This window comes from Aulonocara stuartgranti (genome assembly GCF_965226115.1).
Source record: "Aulonocara stuartgranti genome assembly, chromosome: 1".
In the NCBI taxonomy this organism is placed as follows: domain Eukaryota; kingdom Metazoa; phylum Chordata; class Actinopteri; order Cichliformes; family Cichlidae; genus Aulonocara; species Aulonocara stuartgranti.
In genome coordinates this window covers 41,670,261-41,684,959 of record NC_138939.1, presented here as the reverse complement: position 1 = coordinate 41,684,959, position 14,699 = coordinate 41,670,261, and the positions used below count along the sequence as shown (strand labels likewise).

At 41.9% G+C, this 14,699-nt stretch overlaps 1 protein-coding gene and 1 long non-coding RNA gene across 5 annotated transcripts in view; both read left to right on the top strand.

Annotated features, from left to right (window-relative positions):
- The first annotated feature begins 3,497 nt into the window (after positions 1 to 3,497).
- On the top strand, positions 3,498 to 3,806 carry LOC309712464. Its single transcript, XR_014278300.1, has 2 exons — positions 3,498 to 3,596; positions 3,687 to 3,806. It is a non-coding gene; the product is annotated as an uncharacterized lncRNA (long non-coding RNA).
- Positions 3,807 to 12,131: 8,325 nt separating this feature from the next.
- Positions 12,132 to 14,699, top strand: part of ano1a (anoctamin 1, calcium activated chloride channel a) — a 54,518-nt gene continuing 51,950 nt past the window's right edge. For 2 of the 4 annotated variants that reach the window (XM_082530724.1, XM_082530723.1), the window contains exon 1: positions 13,419 to 14,091. In XM_082530724.1, coding sequence (XP_082386850.1) covers positions 14,031 to 14,091 — 61 coding nt within the window. In that variant the 5' untranslated portion in view covers positions 13,419 to 14,030. Of the gene's footprint in view, positions 12,241 to 12,262; positions 12,285 to 13,418; positions 14,092 to 14,699 lie in introns of those variants that run through there. The other 2 variants (XM_082530725.1, XM_082530726.1) reach the window with 2 other exon arrangements.

Here is a 14,699-nt window from a genome sequence, read left to right as displayed (position 1 = left end):
GGCTGCCCTTTGTCTGTTCATAATTTTTATGGACAGGATTTCTAGGCGCAGCCAAGTGGCGGAGGGCTTTCGCTTTGGTGGCCTCAGAATCTCATCTCTGATTTTTGCAGATGATGTGGTTCTGTTGGCTTCATCGGGTGAGGGCCTCCAGCTCGCACTGGAGCAGTTCGCAGCCGAGTGTGAAGCAGCGGGAATGAGGATCAGCACCTCCAAATCTGAGGCCATGGTTCTCAGCCGAAAAAGGGTGGAGTGCCCACTCCGGGTCGGGGATGAGTTCCTGCCCCAAGTGGAGGAGTTCAAGTATCTCGGGGTCTTGTTTGCGAGTGATGGGAGAAGGGAGCCGGAGATCGACAGACGGATTGGGGCTGCAGCTGCAGTAATGCGGACACTGCACCGGTCCGTCGTGGTGAAGAGGGAGCTGAGTGCAAAAGCGAAGCTCTCAATTTACCGGTCGATCTACGTCCCTACCCTCACCTATGGCCACGAGCTGTGGGTAGTGACCGAAAGAACGAGATCGCGGATACAAGCGGCAGAAATGAGCTTCCTCTGAAGGGTGGCTGGCCTCTCCCTTAGAGATAGGGTGAGAAGTTCGGCCATCCGGGAGGGGCTCAGAGTAGAGCAGCTGCTGCTCCACATCGAAAGGAGCCAGCTGAGGTGGTTCGGGCATCTGACAAGGATGCCCCCTGGGCGCCTCCTGGGTGAGGTGTTCCAGGCATGTCCCACCGGGAGGAGGCCCCGGGGCAGACCCAGGACACGCTGGAGAGATTATATCTCTCGGCTGGCCTGGGAACGCCTTGGTATTCCCCCGGATAAGCTGGAGGAGGTGGCTGGGGAGAGGGAGGTCTGGGCCTCTTTGCTTAGGCTGCTGCCCCCGCGACCCGGCCCCGGACAAAGCGGATGAAAATGGATGGATGGATGGATTAGCAATAATATAGATATGTGAGTATATTACAGAAATGGGTCTATTATGGTATGTTATAATGTACACGGTATGAAGTATGTTGTGAATATTCTATAACTATAAGTATGTACAGGCTGTAGTGAGTACAAGCTATGTACAGGCTATGAACAGGATATAAATATGAAAAACTATACAGAATCTGAGATATACAGCTATACAGAAATGTGAACTATGCAGGTTGTAAACAGTTGTAGGATTAAAAATTATCGTATGTACAGAATGATTATTTACACAGAACTATACAGTAGTGCAGTTAAGATAAGTGAGATATGTGGATAATTCTACAGAGGCTGTATAAAGTGCTGGTGGTTGTGTCAACCTGAAATTCCAAAGAATTGAGTGTACAGCACTACCAATAAAAAAGCCCCTCTAATGGAGCAGATCATAGGCCACAGTCTGGATATAAGATTTGGTCTTAAACTTAGTGTCTTCAGAATAATGTTTTATATGTTATTTCAGCTATACTTGCAATACTCCAGCACTAAAAACTGACCGAAGTAACATGAAGCACAAAGTGACTCAACGGGATCATTGCTAGTTTCTGTTACACTGCCTGCTATCCCCCTGAGAGCTAACAGAGCTGTTTTGTGCTTGTCATTGTTGAGCAAACAGCTTTTAGATGTGCTAATTTCACTTTCACTGTGCATTACTCTGAGTCAGTAATAAAATCACAGTAACAAGTTCCAATATCTTATTAAGATGACTGAAGACAAAATATCTGAAATGAATGAAAGTTAATGCTCTCCAATAAAAACAGCTTGTTTTGTTTGTTAGATTGAAAGGCACACTTAGGCCTGTATGAAAGTGTGGATGAGACGAGCTGTAGAAAGCACAGTAGAAAAGCTCTACACGAGGACAATTTCATTTACCATTTACACACACACACAAACCTACATACAGAATGTTTGCAAGTTGTACCCCAGCACTACTGACTGCCTCTATCTGCATAAGACTGAGAAAATATCCCAACATCAGCGTGTGCTGTGAACGGGTTTAAACTAACAGGCCATTTTAATTTCAGCCTTGTCATGACAGGAAGTTTATCTGTGTGTTTGTATGTGTGTGTGTGTGAGAGAGAGTGACAGAGTGAGGGGGGAGAGAGAAAGAAATAGAGAGTGTGTTTGGAGGAGTCTGGGGAACAGCGGTGGAGAGAATGATGATGGGAAATAGTTAATAGAGCTATTTCTGCAGAGGATGGTGGTGTGAGGAGGGCTTCTTGACCTTAGTCCTGTTCACACTGATGCTAAATATGGCAGCAAAGAATTAATATAAGTTGTGACTGCATGTTATTGCAAAAAGAAAAATGCAAGATCAAGACACAAAGAAGACAAAAATTTAAGCTAGATGTCCGTTACACTGACGTCACACATAATTCTCTGACAAGCATCTCATAACTTAAATAAATCCCGTAGGGAACCACCACCATACAGGGGAAGTGTCCGAACTCTTCTTTTCTTTTGTGTGTTTAGTTCCACACAGTGTGATTAAAGTCAGAGAGGAAATTGTACAGTTCTAATATCAACTAGCGTGTGCCACATGTCATCTGCAGTCAATGTTGTCTGATATCGGTGACAACAAAAAAGGAAGCCTGGAGTTGTCCGTTCATGTATTTTCCACAGCAGGAAGAACACATACAGTGTAGACACACATGTAATAGCCTCCCTTTCTCTTTTTCTTTAAATTGCAAACATTTTTGTATGATAAAGATAAAGTGTCATAATCACAATTATGCTCTGCCTATCAACAATACTGATCCGATACCGATGCTCTGTACAAAAACTTATATTTCATTGTATTTCATAATACAATATACAATTGTATTATGTAATTGTAATAATAATATAGCTTCATAATCCTTACAGGACATCAGACTACTTGTTCCCATTGCTTAATAACACAGTATAATCATATAGAAATAAAAAACCTGAAGTTGTGCACTATCTGAGCATGTTGCCTGCCTGCAGCACTTTCCAGATTTACTTTCCTGGATGATTGAGAATGCATCGAGACCTGCAGCACTAAAGGACGAGAGACGTCTGTCTCGCCCCAGCAGCACCCGTCCCTCTCCTCCTCTTCAGTTCGTCTCAACATAAGCTCATCATACTCTGTGATATGATTTACTCTGAGGTGTTTGACGAGGTCAGTGGTGTTGCCACAACACCTCACTGTCTTTCCACATGTATCACAAACCGCGTCTGGGCTGTTTGTGGAGGTAAAATATGACCGCACATGACTCTGTTTACGCTCAGCCATTGTTGTGAGTGCCCACGCCAGGGGCTGGACACATTTATGTCTATGAAAGGCGTAAGAGGAAGTAGTTCCTTCAAATTTAGACGATCCCAATGATGTAGTTTCTTTCCACTGTATTCCCGTTAATGAAAAACTACAAATTTACCCCAGAGTACTAAAATATCGATATTTTAATGTGAGAATCAATTCTAGAACATAAATTGCTGGTATCGGAGGAACTGAGATTTCAATATCGATCCGCACACCACTACTGGAACCTGTGGATTATTTTCGCTGGTGACTGTACGAAGTTTTGTTTCCTCACCAGGATTTTTGTCTCCCTTTTTCTCCGGATCGCCTCGTTTGGTTTGTTTCCCTTTCGGAGGTTTTTGGCAAACAGTACTAAGTAAGTTCTCCAACTCTCGGTAAAGTCTCTTTTATAGTTTTCTCGGTTTCGGGCAAGACCCTCCTAATTCTCCTGTTCCTCTCTCCTCAGATCGAGTGCCAGTGTGCATCTCCTCACCCGCATGTCCCGGCTCCGCGTTCACATTTTATTGTATATACACTGTCCCTGAAAATGCATCCCCTTCACTGTAAATAAATTGTTTCACCGCAACTCTGTGCCTCCGTGCGTTCTGCCCGGTATGTTTCATGACATTTAGAGTCATTTAAATCACTTTTCCCCACTCTAATGCTCGTTTTCAACTTCAGCACATTGTCTTATCCAGGTCTGCATGCCTAACTCTACAGTTGCTGTATATATTTTTGTTAATGGCAGCTGAATGCTTAACAGGCGTACCTAATATAATGGCTTGTCAACACAACGTTAAAGCTTACTGTTCCACAGCCTAGTAAAGGAGACATTAAAATCACTTCTGTTTGTCACAGAAAAAAGTATTTTTAATGTGACAGATTGAACAGGCATTCTTGGTGTGTTCTGGTAGCTGCCATTGCAACAGTGTAAAATGGTCAATGAAACAAACTGACACTGACAGACAACCTGCTGGTCACAAGAGCAGCGCCCTGTATGGACAGAAACAATGAAAATAGACTTAGCAGCAAATTTAAATGAAGCATAAAAACATTTTTTAAATCACCAAGCGCAAGCGCAGATGGACACCTACAGACCAGTGCGCTCTAAAAACGAAAACTGATATTTACTTAACATTTTTGAGGCAATGCCTTTACACTTAAAAATATTGAGTAGATTGGAAACCAGTCAAATCTGTTCAATATACTTGATCAATTGCATAACTAAAGCTTGAACTAAAGCTTGAACATATTAAGTTGAAATGAATAATTGTAGTTGTTACAGAAACATGAAAAAATTGAGTAAATAACACTGACATGCTTGGTCATGTAACTGAAATATAGATGTCAGTTAATCCAAACTTTTGTTCCATTTGCTTAATATTGTAAACTGAACGTGATCAAAATTGTACTAATAAATAGTATTTGTATGTCGCTTTACTCAGTCCCTATGGACCCCAAAGTGCTTTACACTACATCCAGTCATCCACCCACTCACACACACTGGTGACGGCAGCTACGTTGCAGCCACAGCTGCCCTGGGGGGCACTGACAGAGCAGGCTAGGCGACTGAGACTGTGCCGGGGCTCGAACCGGCAACCTTCCGATTACAAGAGTACCTGCCAACTCCTGAGCCACGATCGCCCCCTGACATTCAAACATGAATGTTATTGTATTTCACTGGTAGTTTAAGGCTAAAAAACCAAACTAATATGTAGTTGTGTGTTTCATAATACATGCATGAAAAACGACCACATCTTAAACATTTTTCCAAATAAAAATTTTATTCTCATAAACATGGCGATAACTTGAAATAAACAAGCACTAAAAAGACAAGAGCCTCTCCCCTTTTAGCTCAAAGCCTCACATACTTGCAGGATGAATGTCAAACCAGGAGAGCAAACACAAACGCTCAGAGTATTTAAAAAACAAAATGAACAAAACAAGGAAAAAGGCTCATGGTACTCAATTACTCTACGTTATTGTGTTTTACTTGTTTATGATTTTAGTCCAAGATACTGATGAGTATAGATACCTATTTCTCAAATATTTTGATTCAATTTTAAACAAAAATATTAAGCACATGCAAAGAAGGTATTCTGTGAAGCACATACTGAATTTTTTGTCTGAGATAACAACCTTAATTTAACACAAACATATATGTTAACATTTTAGACATTTATTTCAACTTATCAAACTCAAATAATTACTAAAGGGATAAGATAGATTTTATCAGGCTCGTCTAACTTATATTTATAGTGATATTTACTAAGCCTCTGAAATACTTAGACTCTTTCAATGATGAGGATGTAACATCCTGGACAAGCAGGAACGCTGGTTTGAGCAGAGAGTCAAGGAGGCCACTTATATGAAAAGGGAAAGACCATCTCTGAATGGAGGAGGGGCCTAAGGGTACATCTGTCACCATCTTACACTGCTGTGATTGCAGCCATTCCCCAACTCTCTGTGAATGGGACTCATGGCCATTGGTCAGTGGTTGCTGATCAGTGGTCATGACAATTTGCATATTAATGATCAAAAAACTCCCATCACAGCCCATTCTTCACCAGTGGTGGTCGTTTCAGTCGTTATACAAATGTACTGTTTATAACACAGGGGTTCAAACTTGCGGCCTGGGGGCCACTTGCGGCCCACGTCACCCCTACTTACGGCCTGTATATTTACGTAAAGAAATTAGTGCTGTCAGTGTTAATCTCATTAAAATGACGTTAACGCCATAATCGCATTAACGCAGCAAATCTCTGTTAGCGAGTTAACACGGATCGCCCTGCGCGTGGGGCACGGCGTCAACACGTTAGCACCTTAGCACCGTCCAGCCCCAACCATGGGATGATCCGCGTTAACTCGCTAACGGAGATTTGCCACGTTAACATCATTTTTTTCAGATTAACGCTGACAGCACTAAAATAAATATAATGCAATTTGGCCCTTGAAGTTGTGAAGTTGTGCTAATGTGGTAGTGGTTCTGGTAGTTCAATGAAAGGCTTCAGTCAGTTAAGAGTGAGGAAAACACAAAAGATCTGCACTCACATTTGCAGTTTTGTCTAAAAAACAAACAAAACGTTACATTTTTGGATATATTTCTGGGTGTTTTCTTGTTTGTTTGATTTTTTTTGTACTACTTGAACAACACTAAAGTGGCTCTCCACTGAGGTGACAGTGGCAACAGTGGCCAACAGCTCATTTATGCTTGATACCCCAGGTTTATAAGGTTGGGGAAACCTGCAGTCAGCCGACTCTGGATGAGTGACGAAATGTTTCTCCCACTGAAAACGTTACGTCCAGATGAAGCTTTTGGGATCAGCTCTGAAAGTGAGCCACAGCTGATCAGAATCCAGCTAAAAAGACAAGGGGAAAGTAACCGTAAATGGGCTTAGCCCTGGGTCTGTGGCCCAGTGTGTGTTTTCTAGTTTAATTAAAATGAGTTGAATTTGTGTTATATTTCTAGCTCTTAGGTTCTTGTTCATGTAATCTGTATAACACAGATTAACACATATTCTGGCTCTCTTGGTCTGTGTTCTCCCAGCCTGTCGTGTCTCTCGCCCTCTCCGTCTCCTCAGTCTGATTGTTCCCATGTCTCTCTCCCCCAAGTCCCAGTGTCAAGATTTTATCTTTTAGTCTGCATCTCAGTGTGTTTCTTGTTTTATTTTGAAAGCCTCTCGTCCTGTGTTCAGTTTTGCTTCCTCCCTGCCCAATTGTGTCTGATTACTTCAAGATGTGTCTGTGAAGGTTCCCAGTCATCCAGGTCATTGTCTAAGAAGCTTGGAAAGAAAAGTGTCTGAATTTCTTTAAGTTTCCTTTAGAGATGGACCGATCCGATATTACGTATCGGTATCGGTCCGATACTGACCTAAATTACTGGATCGGATATCGGAGAAAAATAAAAAATGTAATCCGATCCATTAAATATCACGAAAGCACCTCACAAAACTTGCAACACGCCGTAACTCACCTCAGAACGTTAGCACGTCGGAGCAGTATGCATCACGTGATAGAGCGGCTGTGGCATGCGGGACCTGTCGGTGGTCTGGATAGCATGTGGAGCTTCGCTAGCAACCTGGCATTTCATCTCCGACAAAGTTATCCCCGAGAGAAGTAAAGCAAGTGTGTAAGTCCATCTCTGAATGTAAAGCATTCCTGCGTTAAGCTTAACAAGCGATATATGGAGCGACTGCCTCTTCTTGCTGCTACTTCAATCATGAAACTGCTTAACGATCAGCTGATCGGCTTTTCTGTCGCGAGTCCGTGTCTCTGGTTTGTTTTTGGCCCACTTTGCACCAGAAAGAGGAAACCAGCGGCTGAACAACAGCAGCACGTTTAAGCTTGATCAGCTGTTGTTAGAATGTATTTAATATTACTTTCTACACCAGGATCTTTTTCTACAGCTGATGCTGGTAACTGTGCAGGGGCGGATCTAGCAAAGTTTAGCCAGGGGGGCCGATAGTTAAATTTACCCTTTTTAATTTTTCATATTTATTTCCTATCTTATTCATAGCCTTTTCCTTTTTTATTTTCTTTAGGTCACGAGCAGTTGTCCAAGCATTTCACTACATATCGTACTGTGTATGACTGTGTACGTGACAAATAAAATTTGAATTTGAATTTGAATTTTGAATTTGAATAGGGCATTAACAGGGAAAAGGGGGCACAAAGACATACTTTTCTTTCTTATTCTCATTTAAAATGTCTAGCTTTTAATAAATAATTATCTGACACCCAAAGTTTTAATTTGATGCAAAATGAATAGAAGTCCATTACTGCATATAGTAACTATTAAGTCTATTATAACCTAGTAAGCTATAGTACTTTTTCCTTTGGGAAGGTACCATCTGTGCAGTCTGCAGCTCTGTTGAAGAAATATGTTGAATCTATTTAATATTTCTTGAAAAAAAATTTTCACACTGCATCAAATTAAGGTTGATTACGTCGATTAAGCATCATGAGGTGGAGCGTGAGGGGTGGTTCCCTATTTTTTATTTATTTATTTTTGTTGTTGCTGGGAGTTGGAACCCTATTAGTTAGGTTGCTTAATATTTATGCTAAGTACTCTTTAAAATACCAGAATAGGGAGGATGGTGTAGGTTTAAGTTTATTAGATTGATCAGTATTGCTGAACTATGAAATATTCTTTTTTGCATACAGGTATAACAGAATAGCTTTAGTGTAGTTGTTGTTTTAAACTTGAGTATGAACTTATACAAAATGCAGCAAGATATTTTAAAAACAGTTTTGTTTATTAAAAAACACTATATCGGATTCATATCGGTATCGGCAGATATCCAAATTTATGATATCGGTATCAGTATCGGACATAAAAAAGTGGTATCGTGCCATCTCTAGTTTCCTTAACCTCCTAGGACCTGATGTCCACATATGTGGACATCAGATTTTGGGTTGTCTACACCAAAATACAGTGGAACCCCGACTTACGAAATTAATTCGTTCAAGACGGTCTGTCGTAAGTCAAAATTTTCGTAAGTCGAAGCACCTTTTTCCATCGCCTTTTGAGTGAGGCGATGCTGGCTGAAGACGAAGTTCTTGGTGGAGGTGGCGGAGGTTGAAGAAAGCATACGTATGCATGCATACATACGTACATGTGCATGTACATAACATGGAATTTCATTTCATTTTTTCTAATTTTCTATTTTTTCTATTTCGTTACGCGGGCATTTTGCCGTACCTCGGGCAGACATATTGCTTTTAAGTGCCTTCGTAACTTTAATTTTTCGTTAAACGGGGTCTTCGTAAGCCGGGGTTCCACTGTGTTGTAAAGACCCACGTTTTAGCACATCCCAGCACACCCACTCACTTCACCAGATGCACCTTGTTTACTTCTCTCCCCTTTGATTGGGTGTGGTGCTTGTCCTTAATTGCACTCACCTGTCACACATTATATAAGGACTGCATTCACTTTTGGCTCACTCTTTCTTCACTCCCACACGGGGCGGCAGCAGAGGTGAGGTTCTGTTTGGGGGTTTTTATTTTATGTATTGTTTAAAGTAATGAGTAACTTAAATCTGTTTTCTTTCAGCATTGGCAGTCCATGTGTGTCTTTCCTTCCTTCTTTGCTTTATTGATTTGGAGAATAAAAGGAGACCCCTGTGAATGATTAGATGACTGCTTATTCTTATTCTAATCGGATGAGCTCATGATGCTGATTACTTAAGCCCTGAGCCTTCCTTCCTTCCTAACACGCTGTATTACGTTTTGCTCTACAAGGGCCTGATATCCACTTACGAGGACATTAAACTGCCACTGTTCTATTGAAATTTTAAACAAATATCCTCATATGTGGATCTCATTTTTCTCAGAAACAAAAATTATGTAAAAAAAAAAAAAAAATCTGGTAATTCTTTGTTTTTACATTCATCAGGTGCCAATCAGTCCAAATATCAAAGAGAAATTTAGATGAATGTCATGGAAGAGTTTGGGTGTTAGGCGGTTAAAGATATTTCCCCTCTCATCTGAGAAGCTTTTTCAGTTCTGAAGAACTGAAACGTCTTCAAGGAAACTAAAGAAGCCCAGACACTTTTCTTTTCACGCTCCTTAGATTTCAAGATGTTTTCCCTCCTGTTTCCTGTTCTCTCGTGATCCTGTGTTTTGAAGTCCTCTGTTGTCGTGTTGTCCCTTATTGCTGTGTGTCCCTTATTGCTACTCCCTGCTCCTAGTTTCTAGTTCCCAGTTTCTTAGTTTACTGTTCCTAGGTTCTAGTTTAGGTTTCGTTTTGTTTGTATTGTTTGAATTTTTCATAGCAATAAAGCTCCTTCTTTTTGTTTATCCCTTTGTGTTATGAGTCCTGATTTTGGGACCAATTTCACACATGACAAGACAAAAGGAAGTACCAAAATAAAACAGAAAGCAACTAAAAATAATAGGGACTTGGCATCAACGCACTGTAGAAACTAGCCCAATACCAGCAGGAGTAAACTGAAAACAAAATGACAGTTCTAACAGAACCCAGAAATGCTAAAATAATCATGAAAACAATAACAAAACTCCATTTACAATAATAACGAGAACTAATTGTCATAGCAACAAAACTAATTTCGAATGGTCAATAATAACCATCCATCCATTCGCTTCCGCTTATCCTTTTCAGGGTCGCGGGGGGCGCTGGAGCCTATCCCAGCTGTCATAGGGCGAGAGGCGGGGTACACCCTGGACAGGTCGCCAGTCTGTTACAGGGCTAACACACAGGGACAGGGACAATAATAACCAGAAACCCCAAAATAAGCCAACAAAAACAGACATATTTAACATACATGGACTACACACTGGGGGATGGTTGAATGAAGAAACTCTGCAACCATCCACCATGACTGCAGTGGTGTCTCCCCAGAGAAGTCTTAAGAAAAACTTGGGTGTGGGCTCTTTAAAGCAACACCCAGGGCAACGAAAGTCTTTTTATTATTGAGAGAAACAGTAGGTAGACTAAGCTCATTAAAATGCACACCTCTTTTCCCTTCTAGCATAGCCTGTTCTGAAATTACCACTGTGAAGGCTTGAGTTTCAGCACCAGTGTCCATACTGACAGTCATGATGAAAATGTGGCAAATTCTTTGCAAACAGCAGTCCCTGGTTTGATTTGAAGCAGCTGTTGTAGGGTTAAAAGCACAGATGCTATAGTCTGACATCAGGCTATACCCCACACAGGTCAGGTTTGATTGCTTTCACTGTTGCATTAAGGAACTGTGCATTCACCAACAGTGTATACATGAATTTGCATGCATATGTGCATTTAGTCCTGATGTATGCACGTAAGCAGCGGCACCCAGTTCTGCTCTACAGATGAAAGAGCTTCCTCTTGACAGCGAGTAGATGTAAAATTCCACACCACCACATCTGCTCCTCCCACTGCAGCTCTTTGCAAATAGTAAACTGAATGTGCTTTTATTTTGTAGGGGCAAAAGTTTACAGTTCAACCATTCATAAGGTGTTTCTGTAATTATTGCAACTGCTGTTACTGCTGCTGCTTTTTCTACTTTTGCTGCTAATACTGCTACTACAACTGCATTTGTTGTTGTTCCCATTAAAGGAAGCAGGAGGTCGAAGGACTAAATGTAGAATAGATGGAAATACGACAGGATAAAGTGCATGGTTTAGAATGGCAAATAATATGATAATGCTTGTCCACACTGCTTAAGACAAAGCTATCTTTAGTGATGCACCACACCCGTTCTATAGTCAGTATGAGGTATTACGATCAGGATGGAGTAACAGGACACTATCTTTGCATGGTTTGGACCCACAGAAAAGGATCTAGATCACTTGTTCTAGACCAGCAATGCACAAGACATGCATTCATTTTTTAGTGGATTTTTTACTACTAGCTCTTCCTTTTCTAAACAGGAAACCTCTGCACACAAAGTTGCACTTTGAATAGGGAAATACACATGCTGCTGAAACATTTGGTAGGAAAACATTTAAGAAGGGTTCCCGATTGTTGTTCGTTTTTCTCTGCAACGCATTGTACATTGCCTGGTTGCTGTCAACAAAACAAGACAGTTTCCTACATATATGCAGTTTGTCTGTTCTTTAAAAAATTTGCTCTGTCCTTAAACACGACTTCAGAGGATGTGTGTGTGTGTTTCAGAACTGGAAAACTAGCAGGAGCAAGTCTGAACATGCCTGTATGGGAATGACTGTTTCTGAGTTGCCTCCCTGTCTGCATTTGTGATATTGCCTTGCCTCTGTCCATCCATCCTTAATAAAGAAATTCATGCTATCACATCTATCAGCCTGACAGTCACAGCATGCATGTTTTATTTGCTTTTGGATATGTACTCTGTGGGCTTCGCACCATTCAGTCCCATGCTTGTACAGTGCCACATCACACAACCCACCAATTACTTAATTGTTGTGGGAGGAGAGTCTTTACCTGAGAAGACCAGAGGCACTTCCTCCTCCACCCTCTCTGTACAGGTGAGAGGGAAGTATTAGCTTGTCAGTACTTGCATTTACCTTCTACTAAACTTTGCTCTGCAACTCCGGAAAAACAGGTAAATATTCATTACTATCAACGAGACAGTTTTCCTTTAAACTGGTAGGAAAGTTGCACTTGCTGTCTCCTGCTTTCTTTATGCTTTTTGCAGAATGCAGCTCAGCCTGTTTGTTTTTATGTCATTTGTCTATATGGTGTGTGATAGCTGATCTCTCTCTCTTTGATTGACTTTAAAAACATGCATTTATTGTCTGTTTTGCGTCAAACGACGCGATACGCGTTTGCCTATGCGCGTTCATTTAAATCTTCGAGAGTCGTGTTTGTGCTGGCCCGCGGAAGGAGACGCGCTTACAGTTGTTTGCTTCATGAATTACAAAATGGATCGGTCGCGGTTCATTCGCGTCGTTTCCAGTCTCCGAGAGTTTAGACCTCAATATTCGCGATTAACTCTCCAGAAGGTGTCACAGTGTGACAGTCACACTGAAGGCTGGCGAGCATTCCCCCTGTGGGCACGGAGAGCAGACACACTGCAGTCTAACATGGAGAGAAGAAGCATTTCTTTCTGGTCTGGGTAGAAAATGTCCTAAACTGACAGAGTTCTTTAGAGCAGACCGATATCTCAGACTGCGGCGGCGTTTATAGACGTCCATAGCTGCTTTCTGCGGGCTTGGATCAGTCTGTTCCTGATTGCCACTTTACGCTCACCTCGCACCCACTGGAAAAGACCCCAGCTCGAGTAGGCGGCACCAGTTGACTCAGTGATGCTCAGGCTCGACAAAAATGCGGCATTCACATCTGACAGGAAATCATAAGCTCTACAGTTGAAGCAATTCCTGAGCTCCCATTGCATTCCTTTACTAATTTGCTAGTGCACATTTTAAATATTTGTCATCACAGCTGTTTGTACAGCAGATCTCTAATCTTACATCCACCAAAATGGAGGGCTGTGGGACAAGGTCGGGTTTCTATGTCCACATGCTGTCTTTTAATGTAATGACAGCATGGATGTAACTTGACCTCTGCACAAGAATTCCAATGTGCATGGACTGTTGGTCCTGTGCGCAAAATGCAAATAGAAATCTTGAATCTCACCTGCTTAGCTGTCTTATAAATGACCGTCTCACTGCCATAAATCAACGTTCATATTTAATTAGTACTTGTCTTGTGCTTTTAAATGAACAGTCATGTCTTGTACACGCCCTCTCAGCTTGTAAATGACATGTAAATGTCCTCCTCCTCTCCCCTCCTTGAGACTGGTTCTGCCCGAGGTTTCGTCCTCTTAAAAGGGAGTTTATCCTTCCCACTGTTGCCAAACAGCTTGCTCATAGGGGGTCATATGATTGTTGATTATTATATATATTACTGCTACTAATAATGTATGTTAATGAAGCTTTTCCTTTTCGGAGATATTTACGATTCCCAACCGCGAGTGAAACGTTTCCCTGTTTTTATCATGGAAATGAATGCAACATGCTTGTGGGGCTTTTTTTCAGCACGATCTTTCGCTGAGCGCCCGCGCGTTAATGCTGTGCTGTTTGTATCCAAAAGACGTGTTCGCACACACGGGCATGGTCATTTTGACACATTTCATGTAGACGGGGCTAATTAAATTCTGAAGGACCTCCACTTTTCATCGCAGTCACACAGTCGCGTCTCTGGTGCAGTTTCTTTGGAAACAGTTGCTTTTAGTCTCCGAGCTGTCCAAAGGATCGGTAGGTGGCAGCTCTCCGTCCAGCGTTTCCATGCAACAGCGCGGGCGGCTGTGAGGAATAGATGATGCAGCAGAGGGCCATGTTTCTGTAGATTTGGTAGGGTATCTGTGGAACCCTGAGCGCCTTCATATTTCCGATGGACCGTCAGAGGAAGCGGGCGGATAGCTTGGACCAAAATGATAGCGCATTGGAGCTCGGTAAGAGGTTTAACATTTTCGCTGGAATGAGTTTGATGATGATGAAATAAAGCTCTATTTTTGTCATCCGGGGAAGACCTTTAAGCCATTTCAGTAGCTTTCGCTGTATTGTGGCTGTAGCTGGGCACATAGGCGCACTGATACAGAGTCGATGGGGCTGTAGTGCTGCGCCATAGTCTCTAATCATGTTGCTACATTAAGATGCTGATGGCTTTGAGTGCCGTAGACTTGATGCCCATTTAACTTGCACGCAGGCCTACTAGTACCGAAGTGAACTCCTATTACTTTACCAGCCTTGACCTTTAAACGGCTAGTTCAGATTTTGTAGTAGAGCTAATAAACAACGTGCCATTTTCATTTGAATGGCTTCTCTGATTTAGCCCGCAGGTCCTCTGGGGCTAAATCACAGAATACTGAATACTTGCTTTGCATGTTTCTACGGACCAGAGCGTGACCACATACACAACGTTGCGTTGACACAGTGTCCTACTTTGTCTTGGTCCCTGTTAGCTCCTGAGAAAACTGCCTGGATCTTCAGCTACTGAAGGCTGCACTGGGCTCACCTGTTGATCTTTCCTTTTGTCTGTGAGGTCGGGTAGAGTGCTGTG